Source organism: Lonchura striata, chromosome 4, assembly GCF_050655825.1.
Source record: "Lonchura striata isolate lonStrDom1 chromosome 4, ASM5065582v1, whole genome shotgun sequence".
Taxonomy (NCBI): Eukaryota; Metazoa; Chordata; class Aves; order Passeriformes; family Estrildidae; genus Lonchura; species Lonchura striata.
The window spans coordinates 64,671,470-64,689,454 of NC_140706.1; the positions used below are offsets into that span (position 1 = coordinate 64,671,470).

Genomic DNA, 17,985 nt, shown 5'->3' on the forward strand with positions numbered 1-17,985 from the left:
TGCCTGGGGACTGCCTCATCCCTGCAGCCTGGACTGGTGTTTGGCAGACTGTGGCTGATCCTTTCAGCATTGTAGCACAAGCTCCATTGGTACTGGACCTGGTTGCCACTTTCATTGCTGAGAGACACCTTTGGGTTAGAAAAATGTATTTATTTGTAATATGGAGTGTTGGTGGTGCAAATGCATAATTGATAAATGTTGTAATTAGGCATTACATTACAAAAAAGGCTGTATTATCTCAATAATCACATATAATCAATAATTTCAATAATTACATATAATTAATAATACAAATAATTAGTTCAATAATGCTCATTACAAATGCACACAAAACTGTAAGTGTTCATTAGAGCAAATTTTTTTTAACTTAAAATTATTAAGTGAGATGAAATAGGCCACCCACCTCTATAAATTGCTTCTTGCAAGATGCTTTTGCTCAGGGATGAGTCCAGATGAACGTGTTGTCAGGTAATCCCTTTGCAGTCAACTAGGGAGCTGTGGGCAAACACGGGCTTTGTGGGCATGCTGCCTGCCTCAGCACAATGAGACAAAGGTGATGGGATGTACATTAAAAGCAGCCCTTCTAGAGCTGCATCACTGCTTTGCTAACACTCCCTGTTATGCAGGTGTGCTCCAGCTGCAGGTGTGGAATAAGCCCTTAGGTGTGCCTGGGAATGGTGGTCTGGAAGCACCTGCCTGAGCTCTTTTCTGAATCAAGCCAGCTGAACTATGCTCAGCACATGTTCTGTTTTCACTGGTGCCTCTGGGAAATGAGAATAAATTCTTGCTTTTCACTGGGTGCTTCTCTGCCCAATGACTGCATCAAACTTTGGAATGGTCATCTTCTTCAGAAGGTTCAGGGCACGTTCTGGAAAAACCCTGAAAGAGAGAGTAACATGAAATTAAAAGTGGGATAGAAACTCAAATTATGGGAAAAAGAATCACTGCAGGTGAGGGAAGAGCTGGTCTGGCAGCAGAATGCATGCACACATGAACTGAGACTCTGTATTAAATTGGGCATTATTTCCATAGGTCTCATCAATCTCTGAGTAATTAAAGTCCATTCCTGGCCTTTTAGGACAGTTCCAATGCCAGCTATCTATGGGCAGTATGTGAACTGCAATATTGTTGCAGGATCCAGGAAGTTTCAATATTGTACAGATGTAGGTGTGCATTACATTTCATGCTCTGAAATACAGTAGGCCTGTGAAAGGATGAGATTTTAAAACTGAGGTGCAGTTTTCACTCCTAAGAGTCCTCCTTTTAAAGAGCTTTGTCTCTTTATCTCCCTAAATTATGACTAAAAAAGAAAATTTATTCTAAGTGGTTTGACAGCATCAGTTTTGACTTGCCTATGCTTTTGCAGACTTGCACTCTCAACAGGCAGCTCTTGGAGTTGCAAAAGGATTTGAAATATTTTTCCCACTGTCTGGTGTTTGGTTTGGTAAACAAGAATCTACCAAGTGTTTCATGAGTTACTATAGATTTAACTGAGAATCTAACTTAGTTGTTCAGATGTGAATTCCAGATTAGGAACAGGAGCACTGGTAAAAACACCTCCTCAACAGAGCAGCTGCACTGGATAATTAAGTTGTGTGAGAGGATAAATCTTGCTTTACATAGAGAGAGCAGTACAGTCCTTTTGAAGCAATGTTCTCAGCCTCTGTGGCCTCATTGCTGACATAAAGTAACAAATACTAATGAGCAGCAGGTCCTCAGCTCTTTCTGGAGCTTTTGCTGACTCAGAAGTTACAAGTTTGAACCTTGTATACTCAGGTAGTATTGTTGTTTCCACATCCATTGTTTAATTTTCCTTTGTACTTACATTTCAGAAAGCAAAGCAATGTTTAGCTGTGGTGGAACAAAAACCATTTTCTGGTTGGTCACTATTCCTTCCATCAAAGCCTCTACGACTTCTTCAATCTCCAAAATCTTTCCAAGTCTACACAGGAAAGCAAACACAAGAGCTGCAGTGATAAAAGGGCGTGGTACCAGCTGATCTAGGAGGCTTCACAGATGCACAAACTCAGGTAAGTCAAATGCAACAATTACATGGACAATTAAACAACAATTAAAGCAATAATTAAAGGACATTGCAGATATTCTTTAGCCAATGATACAAACAGTTGTTATACAGCCAGTTGGAACAGAGGTGTAAAGCTAGGGATAATATGCAGTACCTTGATGCAAAGAAGGAAATGCAGGAATGCAGAGTGTTGAGAGTTACCTTGTACGGGGGTTTTTGACAAAGCCAGTGTTTATAAAAACCGGACAAAGGCACGTTGTTTTTATTCCATCCTTTCCCAGGGCAGACAGTTCCTCTGTCAGAGCTTTATGAAATCCAACTGCAGCAAACTTGCTTGAGCTGCAGGAAGGGAGAAAGTACAAATGAGAAGGCAGAAACCCTATTTCCACCTCTCCACCACTGCAAATGTCCTAAACCATCATCTGCCTCTTCGTTGCTCAGGTGCTGTTTAAGGTAAGGGCTAGGGGAGGGTTGAGGGCTGGTGCACCTCTGTGCTACCTTACCTCCTAACCTGTACCCCTTATTTTCACTATGTGCTCTCTAGCCCTCTATCCCTTTACTCCTCTTTCTGCTCCTTGCTATGTGGAGGGAAAACCCTCCATATAATATAATCCATCTGAGAGATAGGGCAGGGACTGTTCTAACTTTGCCTGTGCCAGAGTGTAGTGGTGGATATTGAAACTTGTGGATGAATTGTGCAATGCATTTCAGGTATCTAAAAAAAGGGCACTTTAGTTGCAAACAGACAGACAAAGATCAGAAATTCTTAGAAAATTGCAACTGAAGCCCATCAATCAATGGACATCCTATTCTTTCAAATGAGAGAAGATTCCTAGAAGGAATGCAGCCTGAATTTCTAAAATTAGGAAGGATTGGCAGGGTATAAAAGGAAATGAACCCACTACTGTATATTGTACCACACAGAAGCATATTGTAACAGTTTTGTGTGACTTTTGAAATAGAGAAGCATTACGCAAGTAGAAATGAGGAATAACCTGCCATGGAAATAGGTGTGGGCCTGAGGTTTAAATCAACTCCAAAAAAGGAAAACCACAGAATCAGTTTATTGATTTGGCAGGGTAATCCCAGTAAAATCCCTGGCTGAAGAGTTCCCATACTGCTGACAGTGAGTGAGTCTCTTAAGAATGAGTTTTCCTGGGAAAAGACTGTTCTAAGAAGGAGTGTTCCCAGAGAAGATTGCTACAGCTGTAGCTGCCTTTATAAAAGGCTGGATGTGATGCAGGATGGCAACAGTCTAACAGGTTTTTGGTGCCTGCAACGTGATTTTCCTGATATGTTTCAAGTAGAAAAGTAATTCGATGTCATGACAGCAGAAGTTTGGGGGGAGGTCAACAGGGAGGACCTCATGGTGGGAGGCTGTTATAGGACACCCAGCCAGGACAAACAGGCAGATGAGGTGTTCTACAAGCAGCTGGCAGAAGCGTCATGGTTTTCAGCCCTTCAACTTGCCAAATGTCTGCTGGAAATACAAAATAGCAGAGAGGAAATTAGCCTAGGAGGTTCCTGGAGTGTTTGGAAGACAACCTCCTAACATAGCTGGTAAAATAACCTACTGGAAGAGGTGCCCTGGTAGACCTGTTGTTTGCATACAGAGGACTGGTGGGTGATGTGGTGGTTGGTGGCAGTCTTGGGCAAAGGGACCATGAAATAAATGTCAAGCGTTTTCAATAGTAGGTGAAGTAAAGAGGAGCACCAGAACTTCCACCTTGGACTCTGGTGGGCAAACCTTGGCCTTCTTTAGGACACTGATTGACAGAATCAGTCCTGAAGGGTAAAGGGGTCCAGGAAGGCCGGATATGCTTTAAAAAGGAATTGTGAAATAGACAAGAGCAGCCTGTCCCCATGTGGCTGAAAGACATGTGGCCAGGGAAAAACACCAGGCTGGCTAAACAGAGAACTTAGGCTGGAACTTTGAGGGAAAAACCAATGTATTTTCTCCAGATGAAGGGTCAGATAACTTGGGAGGACTATAAAGATGTTGCAAGGTCATGTAGGGAGAAGATTAGAAGGACCAAAGCCCAACTAGAACTTGGCCTTAGACACAATAAAAAAGTTTTCTATAAATACAGCAAAAGAAGGGTTGAGATATGTCTCTGTCATTTGTTGAATGCAGAAGGTAGTGTAGTGGTAGAGGATGAGGAAAAGGCAGAGGAACTTAATACCTTCTTTGTCTCAGTATTTAATATTGTCCAGTTGTCCCTTGGGATTCTCAGCTCCCAGAACTGGAAGTTAGTGACAGAAATCTGAGGGAAGGGCCCATAATCCAGGAGGAGATGGATAGTGATCTTCTGTGCCAATTAGACATTCAAAAATCTATGACCTCTGATGGGATCCATGCCAGAGTAATGAGGGAACTGTTGAAAGAACTTGTCAAACCATTTTCAAACACCTACCAGTAGTCCTGGTTAACTGGACAAGTTTCATCTGGCTGGCAATTAGCAAATGTAACACCCATCTACAAGAAGGGTTGGAAGGATTACCCAGAGAATTACAGCCTGTAATCTTAACCTTGGCTGTGGGGCACAGTTACGGAAGAGATCATCCTGAGTACCATTACAACGCACTTACAGCCCAGCCAACATGGATTTATGAAAGGAAGGCCCTGCTTGACCAACCTGATCTCCTTGTATGACAAAGTAGCTCAACTAGTAGATAAGGGGAAGGCTGTGCATGCGCCTATCCAGGGTCTAGCTAGACTTCAGTAAAGTGTTTGACACCATCTGCCACAGCATCCTCCTAGAAAAACCAACTGCTTCCAGCTTGGGTAGGTGGACACTTCAATGGGTAAAAATCTAGCTGGATGGCTGGGCCCAGAGTGCTGTGGTGAATGGAGATAAATCCATTTGGCAGCTGGTCACTAGTGGTGTTCCCAGGGCTCCACCTTGGGCTGGTCCTGTTTAATGTCTTTATGGATGATCTGGACACAGGAATCAAGGGCACCTCAGTAATTGTGCAGAAGACACTGAGTTGATGTGCTCAAGGGATGGAAGGCTCTGCTGGACACCTGGACAGACTCCATCAGTGGGCTGAGGACACAGCTGCAGAAGGCTCAAGGAGGTGAAGCTATGCAGTGATACAGGCTGGGTGAGGAATGGCTTGGGACAGAAAGGGATACCTGAGTGCTGGCTGACAGCAGCTGAACCTGAGCCAGTGTGCCTATGTGGCCAAGAGGTCTGATGGCACCCTGGCCTGGATCAGCCAGCAGGACAGAGAAGTGGTTGTTCCCCTGGACTGGGCACTGGTGAGGCCACAGCTCGAGTGCTGTGTCCAGTTCTGGGCCCCTCAATTTAAAAAGGACATTGAGGAGCTGCAGTGTGTCCAGAGAAGGGAAACAAGGCTCATGTATTCTTATGAGGAACGACTGAGGGAGCTGGGTTTGTTTAGTCAGGAGAAGAGTAGGCTCAGTGGGGACCTCATGGCAGTCTACAGCTCCCTGAAAGAAGGTTGGATGGAGGTGGGGTCAGTCTCTTCGGCCATGCCTGCAGTAAGAGGAATAAAGGAAATGGCCTTAAGCTGAGACAGGGGAAATTCAGATGAGATATTAGAAAAAAATCTTTTCACTGTTAGGGTGATCAGGCACTGGAGTAAGTTCCTCAGGCAGGTGGGGCAGTTACCATCCTGCAGGTGTTTAACAGGCATTTGGATCTGACACTGGATGATGTGGTTTAGGGGTTACATTGGCAGTGCTGGATGGATGGTTGGACTGGATGATTTTAAAGGTCTCTTCCAACCCTGATGATTCTATGATTCTATTTTTGTACTCTACAGTCAATGCCACAATGTCTCTTCCAAGCCTGATGATTCTATGATTCTATTTTTGTACTCTACAGTCAATGCCACAGTAGTAAAAAGATCAAAAGTTACTCAGTACAGGTTTACTTGACTACACTAAAACAAATAAAAAAAAATACATTCTAAGAAGAAGGGAAGAGGATACCTTTTTACTAAGCAAAAGTCTGCATGGGTGAGGAGAGAAAACAGGAGAGTCTTTCATTAGTAGATATGTTACATGATTATTTGTTCATACAAACATTGCTCACAATTCCATCAGAGCTAATTACTTAATACTTCCTGATGGAAAAGAGGCAATTAATTTTTTTTAAAATTAAGCAAGCTGATTTCAAAATCACTTACCAATATACCGCCATGAAGGGAGTAACAAAATGACCTGCTGCTGAAGCCACCGTGACAATGTGCCCGTAGTTATTGTTCATCATGACTGGCAGGAAAGCTCTCGTGGTCTTGGAAGTCATTTAAACCAAGAGGCAAAATGCAGGGGACAGGAAGGAGGAAAAGAACATTATTTTCTTAGGCACACACAGCACTGACCCTCAGTGTTATTCACTAGGTGGCCAAAGCTATCCCTAAAGCTATGAGCTGCACAGCACCTCAGATTTCCAGAGCCACACCTGCTCTCTGAGCAGTGGTGCAGCTGGCAACCTGCTCTCCAAAGGCTTCAGCAGTTGGCTAGAAACAGGAGGTGGCTTTCACATCTTTCCTTTGCCGCTTTTAAGGTTTCAGGTGTCAGCAGAAGTGCTGGCAGGGGCTCACCCCAGTACGTACCATAAACCACTTGTCAGTCTATGGCTTCTCTTTTCTTCTGCCACAAACAAGTACTGAAACCCTCCCACCCTGTCAGCCCCACGACACCTCTGACAGAGGCCTTCTGTGTGTGCTGCAGGTGAGGCTGGCACCAGCCAGCTCACATCAGCAAGAGGCCATTCCAGTTTCCCAGCACACAGTCTGCTTGGGTGCTCCTGTGCTATAACAGTTCATTTGCTAATTCACTGCTAATGATGGTTGCTCTAAATAAGCATCCTCACTGACACTCCCAAAAGAACTGTAGCTATAGATGGTGGTGGCCCTTACCCACATGTGACCCAGAATGTTGACTTCAAACATCCTTTCTATTTGGTGGTCCTGAGTTGAGAGAAAGTCGGCAGCTGTAATCACCCCAACATTGTTCACCAGGATAGTCACATCCCCAATATCCTTCTTCACCTTTTGGAGAGAAAACAAAAGCCCAAAATTGTGTCTGTCACTCAGGAGAGGGAAAAATGAAGTAAGGGCAGGGAAGATGAACCATAATTAAATTCTTAACATTGCATCTTCAAGAGAGAGTTAGATCATGCCACATTTCCAGATGTGGCAGGGACTTTGCAGCAGAGCCATGGAATCTGGTTTAGATCTGATTCTTCCCCATTCATTAATGCCAGTGTTGTTTATTGTGTTCCACAAACTGATTGCACAGTTTGGACTGTGTAGTCACAACTGGGAGCATGGAGGTACAGACTGCTTTGAGGCAGCTGGACCACAGCCATTACAATAAAATATTTCATATGTTCTCAGTGTTATGTTCCTTCAGAGGCTGGAACCCTAGAGAGCAAACTTGACAAGAGGATGTGATATGCTGGAGCCTCCCAAATAGGATGAGACTGGCTGTGATCTTGGAAATGCTACAGCACTCTGTGTCTAGGGAGCTGCGAGGAGTGGAGAGCTTCCACGGGCTTGCAGGATTTGTGTGCAACACGCCTTCTCTAGTTTTCCTGCCTTCTTTGGAAATCAAGCGTGGTTGGGAAAGCCTTTGGCCCTGCCCCTGCTGTCCCACCTTGTCTGCAGCGCTGTAGATCTCCTCCCGTTTGCTGCAGTCCACCACAAAGGTTTGAACAGTGGCTCCCAGCTTCTGGCATTCTGCTGCCGTCTCCTCAATGCCGTGCTGGAAGAGAGAAAGAGAAAGCCACCGTGCACAGCTGTCCCCTCACCACAGCTAAGCAGCAGAGGCTGAAGATGTCCCTGGATTGAGCAACCACTGCCCATCCCCAGAACAGTTCATAGCTACCCAGGGAAAGAGCTGTAGGTGGGGTTGCTGAGAAGGCAGGCATTTCAGACTTAAATTTAGGATCTGCATGTAGTGACAGCCAGAAAGGTGGCAACAAGAATGAGTTTAACTTGGTAAGGCAGACTGAGCAAGGCTGCAGAAAAGGGGCACACGGTGCCTATCACAGCACAGCAGGCAGCACTGAGAGTGTAAACAGCTCATAAAATACAGGCCTGGCTGACACTCTAAGATATGAAAACTGGCTCTATGTGTTTCGGTATTTGCATGCTGGGTGTGAGACGAGAGGTGCCCTCCACAGTTCACAATGTAGAAAGATTTTAATTTCAGAATGACCTTTGATACACACAGGTCAGAAGTTCCCTGAAGTCATTACATCAATCGTAATTGAGAGCAGAAGTCACTTTGTTGTATCCCTGTTCCCAGGTTCCAGAAGGCCATGCTAGTAGAACCTGTGCAGTGAAAAGCTCTAGGTCACAAACAGCCTGGGACAACTCAGCAGTCTCTGGGGTGGGTGACTGGGCAGCTGTTCCCAACACCAGCTGCTGTTTAATGCTGAGAGCCTCCAAGAAGGAGGCCTCGTCAAGGCACTTGGGTTGGAGGAGCATACTCCTGAATCCTCTAAAATGCACAACCTCCTTTGATGCTGTATTTCAGTTCCTGCTGACACCCACTCTTGAAATCTACATCTAAGCACTAAAGCCAGGGTTCGCTCACTACTAAATTTATACCTGAACTCCCCCATTCCAACCAGTGAACATAAATAATCCTCTGTTACACTGCAGCCCTGTACACTTTGGGAGAGTGGTGCTATGCCTCCTCCCATCCCTCCAATGTCTGGTCTTAGGCATAATGGGTACCACGATCAGACACTGAAAATGTTCAACACTATCTTCCCCTTTTATCCATCCTGTCATTCAACTTGTCTCAGGTTTGGTATATTTTTGTTTGTGGAGGGCTGGGTTCTATTTTGCAGCTTCACGGATGAACTCCTTTGCTGAAAGGAGTGTCAGAAACAGAAAGCACAACGTCTCAACAACCCTGTTGCGCCAACACCCAGCATGTCATGTTGCATGTTTGTACGTGCCCATCCTCCATTTGCCATGGCATTTTTGCATTCCAGTCAAATCATCTGAAATAAAGCACTTGGGCCAGTGTAAACATTTAGAGAGGTGCCATCTACACATGCAGCTGCCCAGCCAGGCTCACACACAGCCCGGCACAGTGATGCTGCTGATGGGAGTGCAGAGAATGCAGCAATGCACACAAAACACCTGAGGCTACAGAGAGAACAAGTGAAGGCAGACCTGCTCCTCTCTGCAAGCAGCCTGCTGCTCTCAGCGGGCTTCCTCTGCCAGCCCAGGCAGCAGCTCCTCCAGCAGCTTCCCGAGCACTTCTTTCCCTCTCGCAGGTGCTCTGCCGGGTGCTGCCTGCTCCCTCCCGAGCAGCATCGAGTGACTGTGGGACCAGAACCCCGCATCCTCCGCTGCAAGTGGGGCCAAACCCTCTCCTGGCGCTCAGCATCCCAGCCGGAGGAGCCAAGCGGGAGCCGATGGGAGCGGGCTGGAAGGGGCTGGGCGATGGGGGTGCGCCGTGCTCCCTAAATCCCCCGTGGACTCGGAGGTCACGGAGGGAGGACGTGAGCGTGCCCTTTACCTTATTGATGTCCCACAGAACCAGTCTGCTCTGGCGCTTGGCGAACTCCAGGGCGGTCGCTCTCCCGACGCCATGGCCAGCGCCCGTGATGAGCACCAGCTCCCCGCTGAGAGACTTTCTCCTCACAGGCACGAACAGCTTCACGAAAGCCTCCAGGTAGGAGTAGAGGAGCGTGGCCAGGAACAGGAGAAGCTCCAGGAACAGGTTCATGTTTTCCCGGAGCTCCTCGGGCGCTCGAAGCGCTCTGGAGCCGGCAGCGCCCCCGCCCCTCAGCCCGCCCAGCCCCGCACGGGGCGGGGCCGCGGGCGCTGCGGGGCTCGGTGGGGCCGGGGATGCTCCGAGCTGCGCTGCCCGTTCGTTTACCGGGCTCCACAGGGAGGGACGGTAACACGGGAAATGGAGACTCCTACATTGGGCTAAGGTAGTTGATTAAAGTAGTTAAAGTGAAAGATATAAAAGAGAAAGTTATTCTCTACTCCCCGGCGGGAAGTAGGACTTCCGCACGCACATCAGTCGCTCCGGAAGGCAAACACTGTAAATAACGAATACTCTCCCTCCCCTTCCTTTCCTTATGTTTTGTGTCCGAGCTGACGTCATGTAGCACGGAATCATCCTGTAGTCGGTTTGGGCCAGGTGGCCTGGTTGTGTTCTCTCCCAGGATCTTGCCCACTGATACCTAGGGCTGGGAATGCTGGGGACACAGCGCTGATGTGGGAGCGGCAGCCAAAACACGGACGTGTTAGCGACCCTTCGCCGAGAGCCAGCACCGCGGGGGTGCCTTGGCGGCGGAGCTCCGCCCCAGCCCAGCCGGCACCCGGCGCTGCCTTTGACGTCGCTCCCGTCGCCCATGCGGGGCCGGCTTGTACGGCGGCAAGGAGCGGGATAGCGGCATCCTGCAGCGGGATCAAGGCGGCATCCCGCAGCGGGATCAAGGCGGCATCCCGCAGCGGGATCGCGGCATCCCGCAGCGGGATCAAGGCGGCATCGCTGGCGGCGCGGCGCGGCCGATGCCGCTGCCGGCCGGGGCCGTGCCTCGGGCGGTGGTCGTGCTCTCCTTCTCCGTCCTGCTGAGCGCCCGGGGCGCCGCCCCGCGCCGCTCCGCCCGCAGGTACGGCGGGAGCTGGGGTCGGCCCCGGTGTCGCTGCCACCGCTGTTCCGCCGGGAGCAGCCGGCTCATGGCTCGGCCGAGGTCCCGGGAATGCCGGGCACCCCCTGCCCGCCGAGGAGGAGCTCGGCCGGAGTGTGCGGCGTCCCTCGGGGCGCCCCTCTGGGGGAAAGGCAAGCGGGGCTGTGCCTTAAAGCGATGTAAACTGCTGCAAAGTACAGGAGCGGTTTTGCCCTTCCCCACGTTTCTGTTAAAGGTTTTTGTTGTGAACTTCAGGCGTTTCATGAGTTGAATATTAGGAGAAATTTCTTCTAATTTCATTAGACGTGGGAATGGACTGGGCAGGGAGGTGGTGAAATCACCATTCCCAGGCGTGTGTTCAGGGAAAGACGGGACGTGGTGCTCGGTACCATGATCGAGGTGACACGACGATACTTGTTCCTAGTTCGGCTGTGATGATCTCAAAGGCCTTTTCCAACCTAATTGATTCTGTGAAAGAGCTGAGTCTATTCCACTTGCTGTAATGTACTTTTAAGATTGGGAATTAAAGAGCATGTTAAAACATAATGAATGAGATGTTATTTTTTTTTTCTTTTAGTAATTTATCTGCAAGCTGTTGGTCCCGCCTCCATCCTGTAAACATGTTCAACAGTTATAATTTGAAGTTCCACCACAGAAAAGCTCTCACCTCCCCGTATCCAGGATCACACATTGAGCGTTACCAAGTTCCTGAAGATAAAGTGGGCTGGCTGACTGAGTGGGAAGATTATAATCCTGTGGAGTACACTGCAAAGTCTGTTTTGGCTGGACCCAATTGGGCAGATCCCCAAATCAAGTGAGTGGATATGGTGGCTCTTTTTCCCTGTGAGCATGAAAGTAGGAAATAATCATGAATTGAGTTACCAAGATCAAAAGTGATCTGTGATTCTACAGTGATGTGTGAAAGTCAAGATTAAGGAAAGTGGTTAGAGAACTGAGTAGTTTGGATTGTTGTGGAGGTCTTTGATACTTGGTTTTACTGAGCTGATGATTGAGATTGGAATAATGGACAGCTGTTGATGCTGTGCACGTGTTTCTCTGTGTTGTGAGCTAAATAAAAATCTAATTCTTAAGAATTTGGAAGAACATTTTAGTGATACACTTGTTTGTTCATTCATGGTTGGAATGCAATGTGAAAAAAGAAAGTGTAATTGTGGTTTTTGAATGGAGTGCTCTGACTCAGGAAATATGAAAGGTTGAACTAATTACAGATTTTTTTTTTTTTTGTGACTGTGTAACAATGTGGGTGTCAGTACTTTTGTCTCGAGTAATAAGGGATAGGACAAGAGGAAATGTTGTGCCTCATGTTGTGCCAGAGGAGGTTTAAATTGGATATTAGGAAAAATTTCTTCACCAAAAAGTTTGTCAGGAACAGGCTGCCTAGGGAACTGGTGGAATCACCATCCCTGGAGGTACTTAAAAGATACCTGGATGTGGCACGTGGGGGCATGATTTAATAGTGGGCTTGGTAGTGCTGCAGCGAACTCGGTGATTTTAAGAGTCTTTTCCAACCAAAATGATTATGTGATTCTACACCTCTAATCTTAACAAAATACTTTTGAAACACTTTGTCTAAGTGAAGATTGAGAGAGATGCAATATTAAATACTTTGGTTCTGCACTTTTGCCTGCAGAACTAAATACAGAGGGACTGTAATCAGAAGAGGTTAGGACTTCATGGCCTCCTTTAGAAAAGGGAGGGCCTGCAACTCCAATTCTGGTAAAAACTGCTCATCAGCACACTCAAAGGAGTGTTGCTGGTCTGATGGCTGGCATATAAGCTTTTGTGTTTTGTAATTTGTCTCTATCAAATTCTTATTTGCCACACAGCGATGAAGGTTTTTCTCCCAAATTCAATGAGAGAGATGGAGAAGTGGAGAGGAAGAGTCTGAATGGTTTGTATGCGGTCGAAAATGGGAGACCCCGGTGAGTGTGGGCTTTTATTTGTATATTCATTTCAGTGGTGTAGTTTCAGTGCTCTTACAGGTCTGTCAGTTCCAATACATGGGACCTGCTAGGACAAAGCCAAGAGAGAAAAATGGAATCAAGTTTGATGAATCTTAAGTTGATGAATGAGAAAAACGTGTTGTGTCTCCTCCCTTTTAAAGCATCTATGTGCTTTAACACAAAATATGTGTTGCTGTCCTTCCCTTTTTTTGTTATTTAATCTTGATTTGTCGGGTTTTTTTGAGTTTGTTTTGGTTGGGGTTTTTTTTGTTTTGGTTTGGATTTTTTGGGGGTTTTTTTTGTGGAATGTTTTGAATGTGGGGAAATAAATACATTTAATGTGTTAAGGGTTTGGAGATTTAGCGGAAAATAAACTCCCTTCTGTTTCAGCTGGTCCTCAAAGATCAGAGGGTGTGGCTGGGCTTAATTTCCAATTGCAACCTGTTCAGGACTACATGGGTCATGTACTGTGGCATTTATTTCAGCAATCCAGCAGGAAGGACTGGCCTCACCGGCAGGGGATTGTTGGGGCGCTGGGGACCAAACCATGCTGCTGATCCTATTGTAACCAGGTAAGGCACAGGTAACTGCAAGGTACCCTGCAGTAAGGAAAAAACCCATGCCTTTTGCTTCTTTTCTGCTTCTCTGGGGAGGATGTTACATTTCATGGCCCTTTTTTCTGTGTATTTTCTATGTGTAAGCTCATTCTGCTTTTGTTATGTAAGAAACACTAACTTAGTCTATGATAGGAGGAGGTGGGATTAGGATGCTCTTTTTGTCACTGTATGCTTTGTTTGGATGTGCTTTTCCCAGCAGGATGTGTGTGTACGTGCTAACCATTTTACACAAAGTATTCAGAAAAGATTGTGTGGTTAACAGAAGCATGAGTTAGAAGTGCCATGCTGAAGACAGAACCATGGTGGAAAATCATCATGATGCATTTTACTTCTTCCCCTTTCCAGAAGGATGCCAGTGCTACTGAGTTGCTTCCTTGGGAGTAAATGCTGGAATTGGGTTTATCTTATTTTTTGTTTAGACAGCTTTTTGCTCTGCCTATTGGTAGTTCTTAGTTCTTCACTGAAGGCGATGGTGGCTACTTGTGGCTGTGTCCTGGTGCTGCTGCAGCTTGTGTGACCATTCTGTTCCAGCAGAAACATTCTCATCCTCTTAGTATGAATTAGCACAAGTGCAGCTCGGAGAGCTTTCAGAGGAACTGCTGCTACCTGCCTGGCTGCAGAAACATGCCTCATGGGCATTTTCTGCCCTTTTGGCTGAGGAACACCCTCAGTGTTCTGCCCGTGGTTGCGATCATGCTGGATGGCATTTGTTGGTCGCCCCTGACTGTTCATTCTCTGCTTTGTTTGTCACCACACAGGTTCCAGTGACTTGCTGTTCCTCTCTCAGGCCCAGGTGTCAAGAAGCAGCAAAACATGTTCTTGTTTGTCATTTTCTGCAGGTGGAAAAGGGATGGAAGTGGCAATAAAGTTGCCCATCCAGTTTCTGGCAAGAACGTCTTGCAGTTTGTAGCCATCAAGAGGAGAGACTGTGGGGAATGGGCCATCCCAGGGGTAAGGGCAAAGCTTCAGGGGCAGCTGGCATTTACCTGCTGGTGAAGCCATGAGGCAGATATGGCACACATGTGATGCAGATGGATGTAATGTACTTAGAGCTAGGATTTAAAATGTGTAGAATCTGAGGGACAGTATTTTTTGTTTGTTTGTTTTCCCCCCTCTAAGGGGATGGTGGACCCAGGGGAGAAGATCACTGCTACCCTGAAGCGAGAATTTGAAGAGGAGGCCTTGAACTCTCTGGAGAAATCCCCTGAGGAGAAAGCAAAATTGGAGAAGCAGCTCCAGAAGCTGTTCAGCCAGGAACACTTCGTGGTGAGCTCCATGTCTCTTGTGGTAGCCTTTTGAGCTCTGCATGTAACTCACAGTTGTATGGAACCTGAAGAAGTGCAGCTGAAATGAAAATAAGTTGTGATGTTCATCTTCTTGAGGTATAGGAAATTGAAGGGACTTTTGAAAACTCTGTAAGGGCAAATGTCTCAGAGGGAAAGAAAAAAGTATGACTGATTCCACCTTGTTTGTTTTGACACTGAGCTTGTTCTGGTTTGTTTGGGGCCTTATAGGTGTACAGAGGATATGTGGATGACCCTCGTAACACTGATAATGCCTGGATGGAGACAGAGGCTGTGAACTATCATGATGAAACAGGTAAATATCTCCAGTCATGCTCTTAGTTGCCTTTTACTCCATATGTTGATTTGAAATTGGGGCTGTTGTTGAGCTGAGAATGGCAATTGAATCAGGGGAGCATGAAAGTCAGGTGTAAAATATAGGACTAGATTCTTACATTAATCTGTTGTCTTGGACTCTCATTTTTCACCTATCAGATAAATCAAGCTACTTAGATGCTTCTGATGTATTCAAGCCAGAGACTTCATGCAATGACATTTCCACTGAATTTTGGATAGTAGATGCCAGTTGTGAAGTTTCACATGTCACTGGTCCTAGATTTATCAGACCCCAGAAGCAGTGGAGATGGTGTATCTTTGGCCTCTGTCTCCAGTACAGAATAGAAGAGCATTTCCTTTGTTGTTTATGAAGTCCTGAGATTCTTTTTAAAAACAGAGTGAAAACTTGGGGGAAAAAAAAACAATTCAGAAGCCTTTATGCATCCCCTTTTAAAAACTAGTATTTTTATAAGTTTCAGAATTCAGTTGGTCCTGTAGAATAGTATGTGAGAAAAGGAGCAGTCAAATATTAAAGAAACAAGCAAAAATGCAGGCAGATGTATTGGCTAAATGTGGGGTAATAAGTACATGTTGTCATGATGGTTTAAAGTAACTTTCCATGCTGCTGGTGATATCCTAGAAATGATGACAGGGTGTTAACACAATTTCTGCCATTCAGATTTGCCTTAAAATAGTGCAAGTCTGAAAAAGGTTTCCAGCACAGAAGCAGTGAGAGATTTAGTTGTTTTTTCTCTAAGAAGCCATTGAAGGTTGCTGCCTGTGAAGGAGCATTGTGGAAGAACTAATAGAATGTGAGAGGGGGAAAAGGCAGGAAGAAAAGATGCAATAGCATGTTCTAACTCTCATTTTGTGAACAGGTGAGACGATGGATAACGTGCCTCTGGAAGCAGGTGATGATGCTGGAGTGGTGAAGTGGGTTGACATCAGTGAGAAGCTTAAGCTGTATGCGAGTCACAGCTACTTCATCAAGTTGGTGACCGAGAAATGGGGAGCCCACTGGAGTGAGGATCCTGCCTCTGAGTGCCACAAGTGATGGAGACTGACAGACTGAGAGGAGAATATGTTTTCCAGCCTTGAAACAGATGTCTTGTCATCCTCAGTGAAAATTGTGTGAAATTCAGCTGGGAGAAATGCTGGACAGTGATAAACATAGGCTTTTTGAGAGACTTCAGATTGCTTCTTTTGATTTCTTAGCTAGTGTGAAATGAGAAGAATGTGGAGCTCTTGCTTTGCTTTCTTGGCTTCATTATTTGCAGCTGTTTCATAATGTCTGCAGATCTGCATGGCAGCACTGGCATTCTGACTGGTGGTAGTTCACAGGCTCTTTGTTTTTGCATTGATTTTTTTTCAGGAATATGAATCCCTAAGGAATGAGAGACTTGTAGGATAACCTGAATAATGGCTTAAATTAAGTGCTGCATAATAAAGTGAAATTTCTTTTCTGAGTCATTTCATTTAACATAACTCTGCAGGGATTTTCTACTTTGAGAGATTAGTTTTCATATTCAATTACTTCTTAGTTTACAGTGTATGGATATTCTCAGTTCAGTCAGAGAGAAAAGGTGAGATATTTCTACCAGGCTAAGCCTGAGAAAGAGTACGAAAGGAATGTAAACAATTATTATCTCTCTCTCTCTCTGTTCACATTGTTTATAGGTATGTTCTGCTACACTGACCTAAGTCCAAGTGTACCAATGGTGTGAAAGGTTTTCACTTTGAGACCAATCATATTTCACCTTAGTGATCCTGGTAATAAAAGAGGAACACTACTTGTTAATAATTTTCTTTTCTTTGCCTTTTGATCTTGGAGTCTTTTCTATTCCCATCCTGCCTCAACAGCAACAACAGTGTGGCTGGGATTCACATCTGAATGTGTGACTGTGCCTCTGTGTCAAAAGAAAACTATTGGAAGATGAAACTTCATGACTGATTTGAGGAGATGAATTTTGTGATTCCTTCTCTTCCCACGGCCTGTGGGGTACAGTTCAGCTGTTGTGGAGGCTGCATCATAAACAGAATCAGTGGAAAGAGCAGCCTTGAAGTATAATCTTGTAAATTGTGCTGGTTTCTTACCCTGAAGGTGATGTGAGTAACTTGCAGTAAAGAGGCTGATGGCAGCCTTCTGTGGCATTTATGCTGCTAACAGGGGCTGCACAGCAGTTGCAGGTATTTCTCTCTGTGTTTTTAATCAATTACTGTTAATTTTGTACTGGTGTTAGGAGTTGGTGACAGTGACAGCTGAAAGTTGATGTTAAGACCTGAGGACATCAGGAATTGTGATCCATGTGTTGAAGTAAGTTGGTGATAAGTGTCATGGTGTGGAATTACCTTGTGTAACGGTACTGTGACACACTCATGCACTGTTGAGACTTTATCCACATCCTCCTTAACTAATTAATGGGTTTAGGACTTTCTCCTTTTCACCTCTACCCCCGCCTCACAATTAGCTAGTGAAACCTGGAGGATTTTATGGGTGTTTAATGCAGAAAACTTGCAGAGTGGGAATCTTGCAGAGTTATTAATATGTTCCTTTCAAAGGAAAAGGTAATGTCAAAAGGTATTATTTTTTCTTTCAATCCTTGCTCACCTCTTCTGCCTATCAGATTTCTTCTGTGACATGATGCACTATGCAGAGTAGACTCTCAGCAGTGTAGTTGGTTTTGAAAGCATGATCTACATGACAGTCAGGGGATGTGGATCTACAATCTCTATATACAGTTTTTACTATTCTGTCTTGCATCAGAAAACCACAAAATATCAGTAATCGTGCCTTCTTCAGATGTTTGGGGTTATTTTTGCTTCTCAGCTGATAAAAACGACTGGGTTTTTTTGTAACAACCCCTACTAATTCTTAGAGGATTGGCAGGCTCGGCAGTGGAAATGTGTTTTGGAAAGAGTATTTGTTGTTTATATTTTCACTGTAGATATTCTGACTGCAGCAATGCTGGAGGAGTGCTCAGGTGATAACACTGAGAGTACTGAAGTTGCAAACTGAGAGACAGCATAAATTCTTTTTCCTGAAGAAATGGGAATTTGTGGGTTAAAGTCATTACCTTTTGAGGCCAGCTGTGTGCTGGCAGTGTACTTGCAGTTTGAGAG

The 17,985-nt window shown here is 45.5% G+C and overlaps 2 protein-coding genes across 3 annotated transcripts; one reads left to right on the forward strand and one right to left on the reverse strand.

Annotated features, from left to right (window-relative positions):
• Nucleotides 1-129: 129 nt before the first annotated feature.
• Nucleotides 130-9,810, reverse strand: LOC110468500 (estradiol 17-beta-dehydrogenase 11). Its single transcript, XM_077783034.2, has 7 exons — nucleotides 9,540-9,810; nucleotides 7,656-7,763; nucleotides 6,917-7,048; nucleotides 6,182-6,288; nucleotides 2,228-2,365; nucleotides 1,826-1,942; nucleotides 130-879 (listed from the first exon to the last, which is right to left on the reverse strand). Exons 1-7 carry the CDS (start codon nucleotides 9,747-9,749, stop codon nucleotides 792-794), a joined length of 900 nt encoding a protein of 299 aa, XP_077639160.1. The 5' UTR covers nucleotides 9,750-9,810; the 3' UTR covers nucleotides 130-791.
• Nucleotides 9,811-9,814: 4 nt separating this feature from the next.
• Nucleotides 9,815-16,331, forward strand: NUDT9 (nudix hydrolase 9). Of its 2 annotated transcripts, none has more exons than XM_021526481.4 (8): nucleotides 9,815-9,960; nucleotides 11,243-11,479; nucleotides 12,513-12,608; nucleotides 13,115-13,201; nucleotides 14,086-14,197; nucleotides 14,366-14,512; nucleotides 14,761-14,845; nucleotides 15,744-16,331. In XM_021526481.4, the coding sequence occupies exons 1-8, from the start codon at nucleotides 9,872-9,874 to the stop codon at nucleotides 15,917-15,919; spliced, it is 1,029 nt and encodes a 342-aa protein (XP_021382156.1). In that variant the 5' UTR covers nucleotides 9,815-9,871; the 3' UTR covers nucleotides 15,920-16,331. The 2 variants fall into 2 exon arrangements, with proteins under 2 accessions (XP_021382156.1, XP_021382155.1); XM_021526480.4 differs by lacking the exon at nucleotides 9,815-9,960 and adding an exon at nucleotides 10,118-10,647.
• Nucleotides 16,332-17,985: the final 1,654 nt, after the last annotated feature.

Excerpts from the sequence above, each read along its gene's own strand:
- NUDT9 (XM_021526480.4), top strand. The coding sequence starts at position 10,547 with ATGCCGCTGCCGGCCGGGGCCGTGCCTCGGGCGGTGGTCGTGCTCTCC. Across the intron at positions 14,198-14,365 it reads GGGAATGGGCCATCCCAGGG|GGGATGGTGGACCCAGGGGA; the intron begins GTAAGGGCAAAG and ends CCCCCCTCTAAG. Across the intron at positions 14,846-15,743 it reads GAACTATCATGATGAAACAG|GTGAGACGATGGATAACGTG; the intron begins GTAAATATCTCC and ends TTTTGTGAACAG.
- LOC110468500 (XM_077783034.2), bottom strand. The coding sequence starts at position 9,749 with ATGAACCTGTTCCTGGAGCTTCTCCTGTTCCTGGCCACGCTCCTCTAC. Across the intron at positions 7,049-7,655 it reads TCTACAGCGCTGCAGACAAG|GTGAAGAAGGATATTGGGGA; the intron begins GTGGGACAGCAG and ends TCTCTCCAAAAG. Across the intron at positions 1,943-2,227 it reads GTCAAAAACCCCCGTACAAG|ACTTGGAAAGATTTTGGAGA; the intron begins GTAACTCTCAAC and ends TTTCCTGTGTAG.